Genomic DNA, 15,667 nt, shown 5'->3' on the forward strand with positions numbered 1-15,667 from the left:
TGTCATTACGATTTCTTGAGTCATGTTGACGGCAGTGAAGGGACTTGAGCTAGAGTTCGTCACGGCCACGCTAGCTGGAGATTCGTCTGTAAAAACTTGCATTTGTGGTCACAGAGGTGCCTGTGCTAACCTTCCTATGGTGTAGAAATATACCTAGTTGGATGAATCTTATTGTGGCTAGCTGGTCTAGTGACTAACGCGACGGGCTGGAGTTTTGAGACTCTATGACCGCGGGTTCAATCCCGGCCGGGGGTATGGTTTGGTTAACCCTAACTTAGCCTAACTATCCTATTAAAGAACAAAAATTTTATAAATATTTCGAAGTTTTATAGAAATACATGAAAGGCAGTTCGGACGAAGATACTTTAATTAGAAAACAATTTGTAAATTGCAGGAACTCAAAACCTTATTACATTAATTCTGAACTTAAACTTTCACGAGCTATCATTATTTCTAAAGATCTATAAGTTATAAATACAACAACGGTATATAATAATGACAAGTAGATAAGTAAGACACATGAGAAACAGTTAGGCATCTTTATTCCGAAACTATTCGCCTACACAGTAGGCATCTTTAAGCGAATACAGAGCGGACGCAGTGAGATGCTCCATAGTCTGGAACAATGTGAAGCTCAAGAATGAGAATGAAGACTTATAAAGTGGCCCGGTGGCCTGGTGGCTAAAGCTCCCGCTTCACACACGGAGGGCCCGGGTTCGATTCCCGGCGGGTGGAAACATTTCGACACGTTTCCTTACACCTGTTGTCCTGTTCACCTAGCAGCAAATAGGTACCTGGGTGTTAGTCGACTGGTGTGGGTCGCATCCTGGGGGACAAGATTGAGGACCCCAATGGAAATAAGTTAGACAGTCCTCGATGACGCACTGACTTTCTTGGGTTATCCTGGGTGGCTAACCCTCCGGGGTTAAAAATCCGAACGAAATCCTATCTTATCTTACTGGCATAGGTGAGGCGTATAAAATCTTGAAGACGACAGCAGAGGAAGGGACAACTAGTAAAAGCAAATATGTAATAATTGAGAGGCAGTGTAGCAAGCCTAGGTAGGTCCCTCTCAAATCTAACCTTCCTCACTCGTAACTAGTGGTCAGGCAATAAAGTTGTCGAAAATGTCCTCTGTACCATATCGTCTGTCTGACGGTTTGAATATAACAACAGTATGTAATAATGACACTGCAACACAACAATTAAATTTCAGAGGGACCCAGACAAGGTTTCTGCACTGCCTCTCTATTATTACCTTCTTACTTCTACTAGTGAGCTCCGCCTCTTCAATTGCCTTCAAGATTTTCTGTCTCACCTTTGCCAGTACATAAATCTTCATTCTCGTGCATCAGCATCACAATGCTCCAGACTATGGAGCAGAATCCGTTGCCAGGCTGAGGGACTGACCACCTCAAATTTAATTCTACGAGAATGATTTACTGATTATAAGAGTACAGTCCCTACATCTCCGCTGCTTCCGCTGCGTCCTCTGTATTCGACGGAAGAAGCCTACTGTGTAGGCGAACGTTTCGGAATAAAAATACCTAAATGTTGCACATGTGTCTTACTTACCTGTAAGTTATGATCACTGAACACAAAGATAACCTTTCTAAATATACGAATATTACTTATTAGAATTAAGGAAGTAGTAATATTACAGAACACTGTGACCTAAGACATCTTTCAGCAAATAAATTATATACAGAAATACACAGACAATCACAAATTAAAAACTTAATACAAAAAATAAAACTCCCACTCTAACACAAAAAAATAGTTACTATCATACACATTAAATATACCATCTGTTAGGTTCCTAACTACCTGCGTCATTAATTCCTGACATCCCACAATAGTCTTTACCAACAGACTCTTCCTTGTTGACTGAGTTAAATGACTTAGCATATTCATGAGTTGTTCTTGCTTATTTATTTGCTTCATAATTTCTATCTGTGCTTTTTAACTTGACACAACTAATTTTGTAATATTAGTAGAAACATTCATTCTATATAGATTATTATATTCAGAAACTAGCACTAAAGCCGTATGGGTCATACAGCTAAAAGTTTCATTATAAACTGTACTCGGGCTGCCACTGCAGAGGAGGCAGTGTTTGCCTCAGGATATTACACACTATAATTTTCATTTTTTTTTTAAATGGACACTTTTCTTGATGAGTGGGCGTTGCTCTCACCTGGATGGTGCCGTGAGAGAAGGGTAGGTCGCCCCTCGATACTGCCACACCGTTGACGAACACAGAGTTGCCGTACACATTAAATCTGAGCTCGGGACCTAGCAGAGTTTTGAAAGTCGAATCATTTGTAACTTCCGGTGCAGGTTGACCTCGAAGGGGAATGAGGTGGTAAGCAAGGTCATTCCCACGAGATAATTGACGAAGCTCCTTACGAGTCAGCTGGGAGAATGCGGCCTCCGATGGTGCTAGCACAATGTAAGGGCCTTTTTCTGTAAAACAAAAAAAAATGGAAATGAACGCGGCAGATTTAGAGTGCTAATACATACGGTACTAATGTAATTTCTGCGTGAAGCAATTGTTACAAAAGAATGCAGATGTCAGTGCCGCTTACCTGCCTCTTGCCACATTCCTCTCCTGGAGGGAAGGGGGTGATGTGTTGGGCATTGTCAGGAAGTTACTTAGCTACCCATCTCCTTGACAAGCGTAAACGTTCACGCTGCAGTGTTCCTCCATTCTGATGTTCTGTTACATGTCTTCATTTGTGGGACCACAGTTTGAACGTAACGTAATTATTTGTTTATTCCTCTTACTCATTTTTATAGCCTTCAGCTAAGGAGTGAGTGAACCACTTGTAACGTTGGTAACCGCTGTGTGAACTTATCTTCCGTAGCGTGTTTGTTTTGACAGGGCTATCCAGACTACGAGGGATCACATAGGCTGCAGGATTTGTCAGAAAGTCGTGAATTTAATCTATCGTGCCTTTACCTTCATAATTTGTGGACAAGCTACTATGTACATGTGGGTCTGAGTCCTGTGAGCTGTCCCTGTATTCCCTCGTCACATTCGAGACTTCTGACAACTTGATTCACTGCTTCATTTCACGGTTTACTCCAGCGTACATGTTCAACTACTTCATACCTTGCTGATTGCTGCACACCTCTATTTAACAGTTCTTACATTTCATTTCACCGGTGTTTGCTTACGGTGTGTCTGACAGGGACCAACTGCTACATTTTGAAAGAGTTATGCATGTAACCATCCACAACTCTGCATCAGAGCAGGTTTGTAATGTCACGAGTGGAGTCATACTTATTGCCGCTCATGTATGTTTACCTATCTTAGATTTAGTTCACTTTCAGAATTTATGTTTTACCTTTTCACTGTTTTGAGTTGGTTAGAAAATACTTCATGTTTGTGTGTTTATTATTAAATAAATCGTTTTGAATTTAGTGTCGTTTTCAGTTTCTCCACATTGCTTATATTTACGAGTTATTCACATTGTTTTTTCCTTGTTTACTTTTCTTAAGAGTTGTGACGGGCTCTCCGAGGTGTTGAGGAAGATCCATTCTTTACAGTTTGCACTTATATATTTTTCAGTGAGATTTGTTTTCATGATGCAAATGGATAACTGAGCCCCATTACTGATGGAAGATCGGATTCTAGAGGAAATCCAGTCCCTGGGCCCATTATGTACCACTGTAATCTTTTGACTACCGCCCACAGGATGGGAATGGGGTGTATAATAAACATATTAAAATAACTAAGACTATACCACTAACAACTAAATTCCGGTTTAATGACAACCGCAATCCTCAAGGACCAGAGTAATCATTCATTTCATTTGTAAAAAATCTGTAGGGATAATGGTTACTAAAAATCTTTAGGTTGGCCAGTACAGACATCCGAAATCGGATGTTATCTTGGGAAATAAACAATGGCGTTAAACACTACAAACGATATCACAGAGGAGACATGTTTTTAACATAAAATGTGAATGAAACCAACAGTTATAACAATCATGAAGTCTTAACAGTTATCATCAGATATTAAGTAGACGAGACTAACCTCCCGAGATGAGGAAGTTGAGGAGTCCTGAAGTTTCCAGGAGGACAAGCAGAGTGGTGAGTCCTTCCCGCTGGAGGGTGGATACCACGCTCTCCTCGGGGCTGCCACTCAACTTGTACACGGTGGCAAATCTATCTATCGAGGTGAGTGGATCGAGGGGTGGGTTGTAGCGCACCATGCTGATGGTGAGTCGTGGTATTATATAAACATGGTATCAATGTAGGTTTATCTATAACAAGAATCAGTAAAGACTTCCCCGGTTCATGGAGTCTTATTAAAAAGAGATTATTACTACTATATTATTTATGCAGCGTTAAATGTGTGTGTTATTGAGTGTAGAGAGAGTGGTTGAGACTTAGTCCTCCAGCCAATGATGACGAGACAGAAACACTACTTAGTGCCAGTCTTATCCTAGTATTAAGAAGAAATTGTGACGAACATTCTAGAACCTGCAACAGTATTTGTGGTATTGGTTGAGCGCTGTATGACCCATAAGGGTTTATCGCTTCGTTATGATAAAAACAATCATTGGTTACACCAGGTAGGTAGACACCACAATCCCTATTGATTCTTTTTCGATATTTGCTCTATTTTAAGATAAAATTTCTGTTGGAAGTTTTCATTGTAAGTATCCTAACTGTATTACGATTTATGGAAACCCATTATTTATACACCACCCAAGGAACTTGAAAAACAAAAGTTAATTAAGAAAAAGACGTTAAAATAATATAGTTGTATCTTCGTAGACGAGTAATACATTAGTTTTCATTTTATGGTTTCATGGCCAATTAATCACAGGTAATGGAATGCAGTCAAGTGTAAACAGGGCATCATGTGTGTGTGTTCGAACAATGTGTCCACCCTCTGGCAAGAATCCTACTTCTTTACGCTTGCATTAGTCTCGGCTTAACCCGTAGAAGAGTGAGCCACCAACAACTTGCAGTCAACGACCCGCAGAAAAGTTTAGCCCTTTATATACGTGTTAATAAGAAACCCGCAGCACTGATACACATGGAGACTGAAGCGAGGATTTTTACTTAATTCATCAGTCGTGACTAGCTTCACTGTTGCCTTAAATCACATTTTTAACATAACTCGGCCTCACACGCCTGTCAATACAAGCTGAAATTTCACATACCTGTGAACGTAAGTTCACAGATTATGAGTTGAGTATTAAACGGGGTAATAATAAAAAAAATAATTATAAATAATATTAGTAAAAATAATTATAATTAATAATAATCATTAAAATAATTAAAAATATCATTAAAAACATAATTATTATAATAAAACCTCATGAAAATCTTAATAAAAATATTACAAATATATGCAATAGTGCTGTTTGAAAATATTATAACATTATTATTGATCATAATTCCACTAACAGAAACAAAGAACAATATTAATATTAATATAGATTAGTTTGGCCTTCAGTGTACATATTTATATATATCAACTTTGGTTTAAAAAGACACGTAAGCAAACACTATAACATATTTATTAGAAAACGTTTCGGTCCTGGGACCTTGATCAAGGTCCCAGGACCGAAACGTTTTCTAATAAATATGTTATAGTGTTTGCTTACGTGTCTTTTTAAACCAACTTGTCGGTATTTATTACCAAGGTTTATACCATATATCAACTTTAAACACGGTGTGAAGGCAGGCGGTGGTAGTGGTGGTGTGTTTGTCAGGAAACATGACGGTGTCTGTAGACAGATTTTAGCCAGGCGACTCGTAACGTGGTTAAAACATCACATCAAACATACGTTGTTATCCATTCAATAAATCGAAATGAAGAATTAGATACATGTGCAACATCTGGGTATATTTGTAGACGTTGCTTCGGCATGTAGGCTGAGGGACTGATTACCTAATCTTTAGTACATAAGAACATAAGAACATAAGAACGATGGAACACTGCAGAAGGCCTACTGGCCCATGCGAGGCACGTCCAAGTCTCCTACCGGCTTAAGCCAATGCACCCAACCTAGTCAGGTCAGGTCACATTGACTTAAGGGAGGAACACGGCAACCGACCTGGTAGCACAAGCTATCAGGTCTAACTCACACCCACCCACATCTACTCATGTATTTATCCAACCTATTTTTAAAGCTACACAACGTTCTGGCCTCTATAACGGTACTTGGGAGTTTGTTCCACTCATCCACAACTCTATTACCAAACCAGTACTTTCCTATATCCTTCCTGAATCTGAATTTTTCCAACTTAAAACCATTGCTGCGAGTCCTGTCTAGGCTAGATATTTTCAGCACACTATTTACATCCCCTTTATTTATTCCTGTCTTCCATTTATACACCTCAATCATATCCCCCCTAATTCTACGTCTTTCTAGAGAGTGCAGTTTCAGGGTCCTTAGTCTATCCTCATAGGGAAGGTTTCTGATACATGGGATCAACTTTGTCATCCTCCTTTGTACATTTTCCAGAGAATTTATATCCATTCTGTAATACGGTGACCAAAACTGTGCAGCATAATCTAAATGAGGCCTAACCAAGGATGTATAGAGTTGAAGAACAACCTGAGGACTCCTATTATTTATGCTTCTTGATATGAAGCCAAGGATTCTATTAGCTTTATTGCGAACACTTATGCACTGTTGTCTTGGTTTCAGATTACTGCTAACCAGAACTAAATCTTTTACGCAATCCGTAATATTAAGATCTATATTATTTAGTTTATATGTGGCATGGTTATTGTCCTGTCCAACATTTAGAACTTTGCATTTGTCTATATTAAACTGCAACTGCCACTTCTCCGACCACTGCATCAGTCTATTCAAATCTTCCTGGAGTGCTCGAATGTCCTCGTCAGAATGAATTCGACGGCCTATTTTGGTGTCATCGGCAAACTTGCCGATGTCGCTCTTTATGCCCTCATCTATGTCGTTTATGTAGATTGTGAACAGCAGGGGGCCCAACACTGACCCCTGTGGAACACCGCTCGTGACGCTTCCCCACTCTGATTTCTCCCCAATTATGCAAACTCTCTGCTGCCTATTTGTCAACCATGCCTCTATCCAGGAAAAAATCTCTCCTCCTATTCCATGTGCTTTAATTTTCCTCAATAGTCTCTGATGTGGGACCCTGTCAAAAGCCTTACTGAAGTCCATATACACAATATCATATTCATTACCATGATCTACCTCCTCAAATACCTTAGTGAAAAAAGTTAATAAATTCGTAAGGCAGGAACGCCCCTTTGTAAAACCATGCTGAGATTCGTTGATTAATTTATGCTTTTCAAGGTGGCTACGAACTGCCTCGGCAATTATTTATTCCATAAATTTTCCCACTATGGAGGTTAGGCTTATTGGTCTAAAGTTCGAAGCTAAGGACCTGTCACCTGTTTTGAAAATAGGTATCACATTTGCCATTTTCCACTTATCTGGCACCATGCCAGTTTGTAGTGATATGTTGAAAATATTAGCCAAAGGAGTGCTAAGCTCCTCTTTACATTCCTTTAGAACCCTTGCATACAGTTCATCAGGGCCTGGAGATTTGTTAGGTTTTAATTTATCTATTTGCCTAAGGACCATGTCACTTGTGACCCTAATAGTGCACAGTTTATTATCGTCCTGTTCTACATAATTTATCATTACTGGAATATCGCTGGTATCCTCCTGTGTAAAAACTGAGAGGAAGTATGTGTTAAAAAGTCTACACATTTCCTTATCACTGTCAGTGAGCTGACCCGAGGAACTTTTGAGTGGGCCTATCTTGTCCCTGATCTTACTTCTGTATACCTGAAAGAATCCTTTTGGGTTAGTCTTCGATTCTCTTGCAACTTTAACCTCATAATCTCTTTTTGCTTTTCTAATTCCCTTTTTTATTTCTCTCTTTAACTGAATATATCGATTTCTCAATTGCCCCTCTCCTCTTTTGATTTGCCTATATATGCCTCTCTTTTGACCAATCAGATATTTTAATCTATTGTTCATCCATTTAGGATCATTTTTGTTTGATCTGATTTCCCTATTTGGAACATAATTTGACTGAGCAGCTAGAACTATGCCCTGGAAAGCATCATATCGGCAACCATCACCACCTACCTGACCCTTAGTCAGGTCATTCCAGTTCAGCCCACCTAAGTAATTTTTCAGTCCTATGAAATCAGCCAAGCGAAAGTCAGGGACGGAGACTTGATTGCCATTATTAGGGGAATTCCATGATATATTAAAACTGAGTGATTTGTGATCACTTTCCTCAAGCTCATCATTAACCTCAAGATTATTAATTAGTGTTTCCCTACTGGCAAGAACCAAGTCAAGGAGGTTATTTCCCCTAGTTGGCTCTGTCACAAACTGTTTTAAAAAACAATCCTGGATCGTATCAAGAAAGTCACCTGACTCTAAATTTCCTGTCAAATTGCTCCAGTCAATCTGTCTATAGTTGAAATCTCCCATTAGCACAACATTTTCGTATGTAGATGCCTTACGAATTTCGTCCCATAGAAGTTTACTGCACTCCCTATCAATATTTGGGGCCCTGTAAATCACACCCAAAATTAGTTTTTCTCGGCCCTCGAGAAGCTGTAACCAAACAGATTCAGTGGCTGACGCTTCTAATTTAATATCTTGTCTAACACAACAATTTAAATTGTCTCTGACATACATCGCTACTCCACCACCTTTCCTGTTGACCCTGTCAATGTGGAATAATTTATAGCCTTGTATGTGACATTCAGAGGGCATCTCTCTATCTTTCAGATTGAGCCAGGTCTCTGTTATAGCAATAATATCTATGTTTCCTGCACTTGCAATTAATCTTAGCTCATCTATCTTATTTCTTACACTCCTGCTATTAGTATAGTAAACCTTCAGGGAGCTAGTCCCTTGCTGCCCTCTGCCCTTTGTTTGCTGACCTGATCTATTGTCTTTATTGATAACTTCATGCTGAATGCCTTTTATACATTTACTGTTTCCAACCCAAGTGTTGCAACCTGCTTGTTTCCCACACACACCCATACCTCTATCTTCCATCAGTTTAAAATCATAGGCATTTCACCAATGGCCTTCTCAATCGAGTCTGCAAGTGCTACCACCCCAGCCCCAGAGAGATGTACCCCATCCCTTGCATACATATCATGTTTGCCATAAAAGTTGTTCCAGTTGTCAATGAATGGGATTGCAAGTTCCTTGCAGTATCTGTCTAGCCAGCAATTTACACCAATTGCCCTAGACAACCATTCATTTCCTACTCCCCTTCTAGGCAAGATGCTACATATGATTGGGATCCCTCCCTTAGACTTAATGAAATCTATAGCTGACCTGTACTTATCTAGCAGCTCTTCTCTCCTACCCTTCCCAATATCATTTCCACCAGCACTGAGACAGATAATGGGCTTGTTCCCATTACCTGACATGATATTATCCAGCCTGTTGACAATGTCCCCAACACCAGCTCCAGGGAAGCACACTCTATCTCTCATCTTCTTATTCCTATTACAAAAAGCACGGTCAATATATCTTACCTGAGAATCACCAACCACAAGAATGCGCTTACCTCCATTAGCAGGGGCAGTAGTACCCTTACCTTCACTGGCCACTGAAGTACATTCATCCTGAAGAACAGAGAAGCGATTTCCTACCTTCAGATCTTCACTCTTAACTTTCCTTACTCTGATGCGCCTTCCTTTACTGTGAACCACTCGCCACTTGTAGCAGGTGCTGGACTGCACCTCACTGCTGGTAGCCGTTGCTACCTCCCCAACTACAGCCTCCTCACAGCGAGAGACAGACTGCACCTCACTGCTAGAAGCCTCATTCCCCACAACTTCTGACACTGGGCAATGAGTATTGATATGTCTGGGGCATTTCGTGCCTTTTGCCTCATTCGAGTAAGGACACTTCCTCTGAAAGAATTTACTTCAACTCCACCCTCTTTTCGGCAACACTGCAAGCTCCCGATATGTTGATTGCAACATGAGAGGCCTAGAGCTATTATTCAACTCCCTATGTGGTTGTTTTCCATCTCGTATCGCGTATTCGCGATTTTTTAATTATATATATATATATATATATATATATATATATATATATATATATATATATATATATATATATATAAATAGACAGGGAGACAGACAGACAGATACATTTATATACACTTTCATTAAAATTTCATTGTGAGTTGTGATTTCTTACCTTGCATGAAACCGTGAGAAGCGATGTTCTCGTGACTCGTTATATGAGTTGAATGTAGAGGTATTGAGCTTGAAGCCTCTGGGTAAGGTCAGATCACCGGCCCCGCGGCGCAATACGGGATCAAAGTCACCCAATCCCTTCAGTCCTGGAAACTGCAGCTGACGTCTCACACGGTTCTGAAATAAGCAGAATAGGAGAATAGCAATGTGGTGAGATGTTGCTGAAGTCTCGTTATTTTAACAAAATTCGGTGTTCTATATAAATGAGAAAACGTGAGAAAGACAGTGTTTTGAGCTTTTCATTTTTGTTAGAGGAACGGTGCCTTTTTGACTTTGATCATTTTTACGGAACAGTTAAAAAATATAATATTTGGCTGTAGAATAATTTTATTTAATGTAACAGCAACAAGAAAGACTCATAAAACAACACACTGTTCTAGAAAAACGTGCATCAGTTAACGGATTACAGATCATGCAAATGTAATTTTCAACTTAGAAGCATTGGCTTTTCGCCATTTACTGTGTTTTCTTACTCACAGAGACCTCAAGATTAAATACTGCTTGGCCACAATTTTACCGTTAATTTGCATTACCAATCTTAACCAACCCTCATCTAGCCAAATCAAATCAACGTAATCTAACCTAAAGGGAAAATTATTTCTCCATGTCAGTAGAGTACATTCCCTATTCACTTCCTTGAGGAGGGAAGAAGGTAGGTAGGTTCAAGGAGATATTTAACGGCTCTACTAGACGTGTCTGAGAGGTTTTTGTAACAGTCAACTTTTCAGGCTGTGAGCGGAGGGAGTACCAATAGCCATCAGTTGACTCTCAACAATGTACATTGCAAGATAAGAGCGTGAGACCGAGTTAATCTCAAACATAACCTACCATAACCTATGATAATATAACCTAACCTAACTAAGCCTAACCTAATCTACTTAATCTAACCATATATATATATATATATATATATATATATATATATATATATATATATATATATATATATATATATATATATATATATATATATATATATATATTTATATTTCTTTCTTTCAACACACCGGCCGTATCCCACCGAGGCGGGGTGGCCCAAAAGGAGAAACGAAAGTTTCTCCTTGTACATTTAGTAATATATACAGGAGAAGGAGTTACTAGCCCTTTGATCCCGGCATTTTAGTCGCCTCTTACAACACGCATGGCTTACGGAGGAAGAATTCTGTTCCACTTCCCCATGGAGAATATATATATATATATATATATATATATATATATATATATATGTAATATATATATATAATATATATATAATATATATATATAATATATGGTTTAGAAAGACACGTAAGCAAACACTATAACATATTTATTAGAAAACGTTTCGGTCCTGGGACCTTGATCACTTCTAACATACAGAGGTAGAAAGACATTATATATATAGGCGGAGAGTGAGATGTGACGCACGTGACCTGAGGAATGTCATAAGAACATAAGAATGGAGGAACACTGTAGAAGGCCTACTGGCCCATGCGAGGCAGGTCCTTACCAAAACAACCTCTACCTATGATGAGGACGGGTAGACGATGAAATCATGTGACTCCTGTGTTGTTGGGTTGGTGCTGCTTAAGTATCATGTATGCCAATGTTTTTGAAATTTTGTAGTTTCCAGTGTTGCGTTCTATAGTGTCGGTGACGGTGATTAGTGAGGCTTCTAGGCACCGTCGGCGTCTGAGGTCTGGTTCGGTGAGAACGAGTTGTGCCTCGTTCCAGTTCATCAAATGCCCCGTGGAGTCTCTGTGGAGGACACAGGCGTACCTTACATCGTCTCTGTTAGAGGCATTTCGATGCTCATTCAGGCGGACTGCAAGATCTCTGCCTGTCTCGCCTACATATTTCTTGGGACAGAACCCACAAGGGATAGTGTAGACGCCTGCTGTAGAAGTTAGAGGTGTGGGGGTGCGTTTCGTAGTGCTGAATTTCTCTGTCTCCAGGTTTTCCATGAAGAGGTTGGCAAGCACAGCACTGAGCGGGCTGCCCATTGCCATCCCAAAGCATTGTTTGTAACAGTTGTCCTGATACTTGAAGAAGTTGAAATTAACACAAAGTTCCACTAGATTGATGAAATCTAGAAGAGGTAAAGGGAGGTCGTGGTTTTCAGTGAGCCTCTGTCTCAGAATGTTGATTGCAGCGTCAGTAGGAACGTTGGTAAAGAGGGCTGTGACATCGAAGGAAGCCATGCTTTTGTTTTTGACATTCAGGTCGGAAATTCGGGAGAGAAGGTCACCTGAGTGTTTGAGGTGGGCTTGACTGATGGTGCCCAGAAGCGCTGAAAGGTATTTGGCAAGGTGGCCGGCTAGTCTGTGTGGTGCGCTCCCTATGCCCGAAGTGATAGGCCGTAGTGGGATGCCAGGTTTGTGTGTCTTAGGAAGGCCATACAGGCGTGCTGGTTTCGGTTGACCTGGTAAAAGTTTAATGTTTCCCCCTTTTCTGTTTTTCCTAATGCTGCGGCCCTTTTTGAAGGAAAGTCTGGGTTTGAGTAGCACTATTCCCTACAGGCTATGTTTGGCATCGTTGGAAAATTTAAAATTTTTTGTGTCGGGTGTTGAGTAACACCCACCCCGCCGGTTTTTCTTATCATGTTGTTGGCCGGGGGCCGGTGTGGCCCCCAAACGTTCCAAACCGGGGGGTGGTGTTTTTGCGCACCAAAAATTTTAAAATTTTCCGCAATGCCCAAATCTTCCCCCTTTTCCCCAAAATAAAAAATTTTCCCTTTTCAAAGGGGGGCCCTTTTTTTCCCGGGCCCCGCCGCCCCCCAAAATGGCAACCCCCTCCTCCGGGGGAAAGCCCCTTCCCCCCTCCCTTTTGGCCTTTTTCGAACCCCTGACCTTTTTTTTTTCACCCAAGGTAAACGTCCTTTTCCCCAAAAATTTTATTTTTGATTTCCGTTAAAAAAACCAAACCCCCTTTTTGTTTTTGGGGCTTTTTTTGAATTCGTTTTTTCTTTGGGACGAAAACCCCCCCCCCAAAATGGGCTTAAAACGAAAATTTTCCCCAAAAATAAGGTTTTTTATATCCCCTTTTAAAAATAATGGGGGGAAAAAAATTTTCCGGGACAAAAATGGAAATTTTTTTTAAATCTCGGGGAAACCCCAAAAAAATTTTTAAGAAAAAAGAGGTTTTCTTTCTTTCCCTCCCTGGGAAACCCACTTAAGGTTCCTCTTTTGAAAAAATTTTTCCAACCAGGGCCCCCATTTTCCCCCTTTTTTGGGAACTTTCCCAACCTTTTCTGGGTTCCCCTCTTTCCAAACCGGGGCCCCCTTTTTTCCCGTCCCCCCCTTTGGGGGGCCCCAAACCCGGGGGTCCAACCCGGGGGTTTTTTGGGGGACCCGGGCCCCGGGTTTGGGCTTGCCCCTGGCGCCCACGGTCAAACCCCCCTTTCCCGGGGGCCCCCGGGGGGGGGAAAAAAAAAACAACCCCCGGGAACCCAAAAACCATTTCCCCCTGCATTAAACAGAGGTTTTAAAAAACCCCCAAAACCATTCTTTGTTTGGCCCCCTTTTAAATTTTTTTTTGGTTATTCCCCCCCCTTTTTAAATTTTTTTTAAAAAAATTTAAGTTTTCTAAACTCTTTTAAGTATAAAAACCTTTTTTTTTTTTTTAAAAAATTTTTTATATTTTAAAATTAATAATTTTTTTATTTATTATATTTTTTAAAAAAAAATTAAAAAAAAAATTTAAAAATTTTTTTTTTTTTTAAAATTTTTTGGTTTTAAAAACTTTTTTTTTTATTTTTTAAAAAAATTTTTTAAAAAAAATTTAAAAAATTTAATTATTAAAAAAAAATTTTTAAAAAAAATTATTTTAATAATTTTTAAAAAATAAATAAAATAAAAATTTTAAATTTAAATTATTAAAACAAATTTTTTTTTTATTTGAAAATTTTATTTTTAAAAAAGGGTTTTTCCTAACCTTTTTTTATTCCAAAAAAGAAACCCCAAAATTGGGTTATTCGAAGAAATAAATAATTTAAAAAAACTCCGGAAGTTAATTTTTCTTTTTTTATTTTTTAAAAAAAAAAATCACGTAAAAAACCCTATAAATTTAATTTTTTTAAAAATAACCTTTTTCCCCTTTTTCTTTCTTTTTCCCATTTTTCTTCTTTTTTTTTGGGAAATTTTTTTTTCTGCTGTTTCCTTTTTTTTTTTTTTTTGGATTTCTTTTTTTTTACATTTTTTCCCCGTCCCAAAAAGGGAAAAATTTTTGTTTTTTTTTCCCCCTTTTTTTACTAACAATTTAAAAATCCTTAAAATTTTTTATTTCCCCTTTTTTAAAATTTTTACTAATCCAACTATTACTAAATTTTAATCCTTACACTATTACTACAATTATTACTAATCCTTACACTTTACAATTTTTAATTTTTCCTTTACCAAAAATTATAATCCTTCTATTACTACAATTAAAAACCTTACCTTTTTACAATTTTACTAACCCTTTCATATTTAAATTTACTTTTTCCTAAAAATTTTTAAAAAAAACCCCATTACACAATTTTAAATAATCCTTCCTTGACTCAATTTTACTAATCCCACTATTCTACAATTATTCAATCCTTTTTTAAAAATTTTAATTCACTTTACACAATTTTTAAAACCCCTATTTCCCAATTCTAATCCCTTTCCCATTTCTAATTATTACTAATCCTTAAATTTTTTACAATTTTTACTAATCCTTTTTCTTTACTTTTTTAAAATTTACACTTTATACAATTTTACTAATCCTTTATTACTAAATTACTTAATCCACACTATTACACAAATTACAATCTACTAACACCTCTACTGTTTCTACCACAAATCCGACTTCCCCTTTTTTAAAGGGCAACTTTTCCTCAATGAAAAACTAAAAGCTCGTATCGTTAAAGTGTTCAATAAAGTTTCTTCTGCAGAAAGTTTTTTCTTTTGACATCAATTATGCATAGAGGTTCATGTAGCCACACACTGCAAGACACGCCCTGACACACAAAACATCTGAACAACGTCAGCGACTCAGCTGACATTGTTTATCCCCAACTCAGCCTGTTTTTGAACATTTCTCCTTCCAGCCTACTACCTTTCCCCTTTTTTTTACCCGCCAATTTTTTTGTGTATGTACATCCCAAAAGTATCCAAACCCCCATAATATGCGTCGAGTTATACTCTAATAATTTAATGCGGTTTGTGGGGGAAAAATCTGTTTCATGGGTCCTACTAAAAAATCACATTTTTTCTTTTAAATGCCTCAGGTTTTTTATTTGTGATCATGGTTTCTCTTGATCTACGCTTCTTCATCGATGTGGCATACAGAATATATATCTTATGCTTTGTTTCTGAATCAGTGGAGTATGTTCCTATCAAGTACCAGTTATATTTTTTCCCTGCTTACATTCCCAATTGAATTCTCATTTCCCGGAAATTT

The 15,667-nt window shown here is 38.5% G+C and overlaps 1 protein-coding gene across 1 annotated transcript in view; it reads right to left on the reverse strand.

The window, feature by feature from the left end:
- Nucleotides 1–15,667, reverse strand: part of LOC128692280 (uncharacterized) — a 196,333-nt gene that overhangs the window by 34,984 nt on the left and 145,682 nt on the right. The window contains exons 4-6 of the mRNA XM_070096280.1: nucleotides 10,209–10,384; nucleotides 4,043–4,221; nucleotides 2,198–2,466 (exon numbers count right to left, since the gene is read on the reverse strand). Coding sequence (XP_069952381.1) covers nucleotides 2,198–2,466; nucleotides 4,043–4,221; nucleotides 10,209–10,384 — 624 coding nt within the window. The remainder of the gene's footprint in view (nucleotides 1–2,197; nucleotides 2,467–4,042; nucleotides 4,222–10,208; nucleotides 10,385–15,667) is intronic.

This window comes from Cherax quadricarinatus, chromosome 53 (genome assembly GCF_038502225.1).
Source record: "Cherax quadricarinatus isolate ZL_2023a chromosome 53, ASM3850222v1, whole genome shotgun sequence".
Classification (NCBI taxonomy): Eukaryota; Metazoa; Arthropoda; class Malacostraca; order Decapoda; family Parastacidae; genus Cherax; species Cherax quadricarinatus.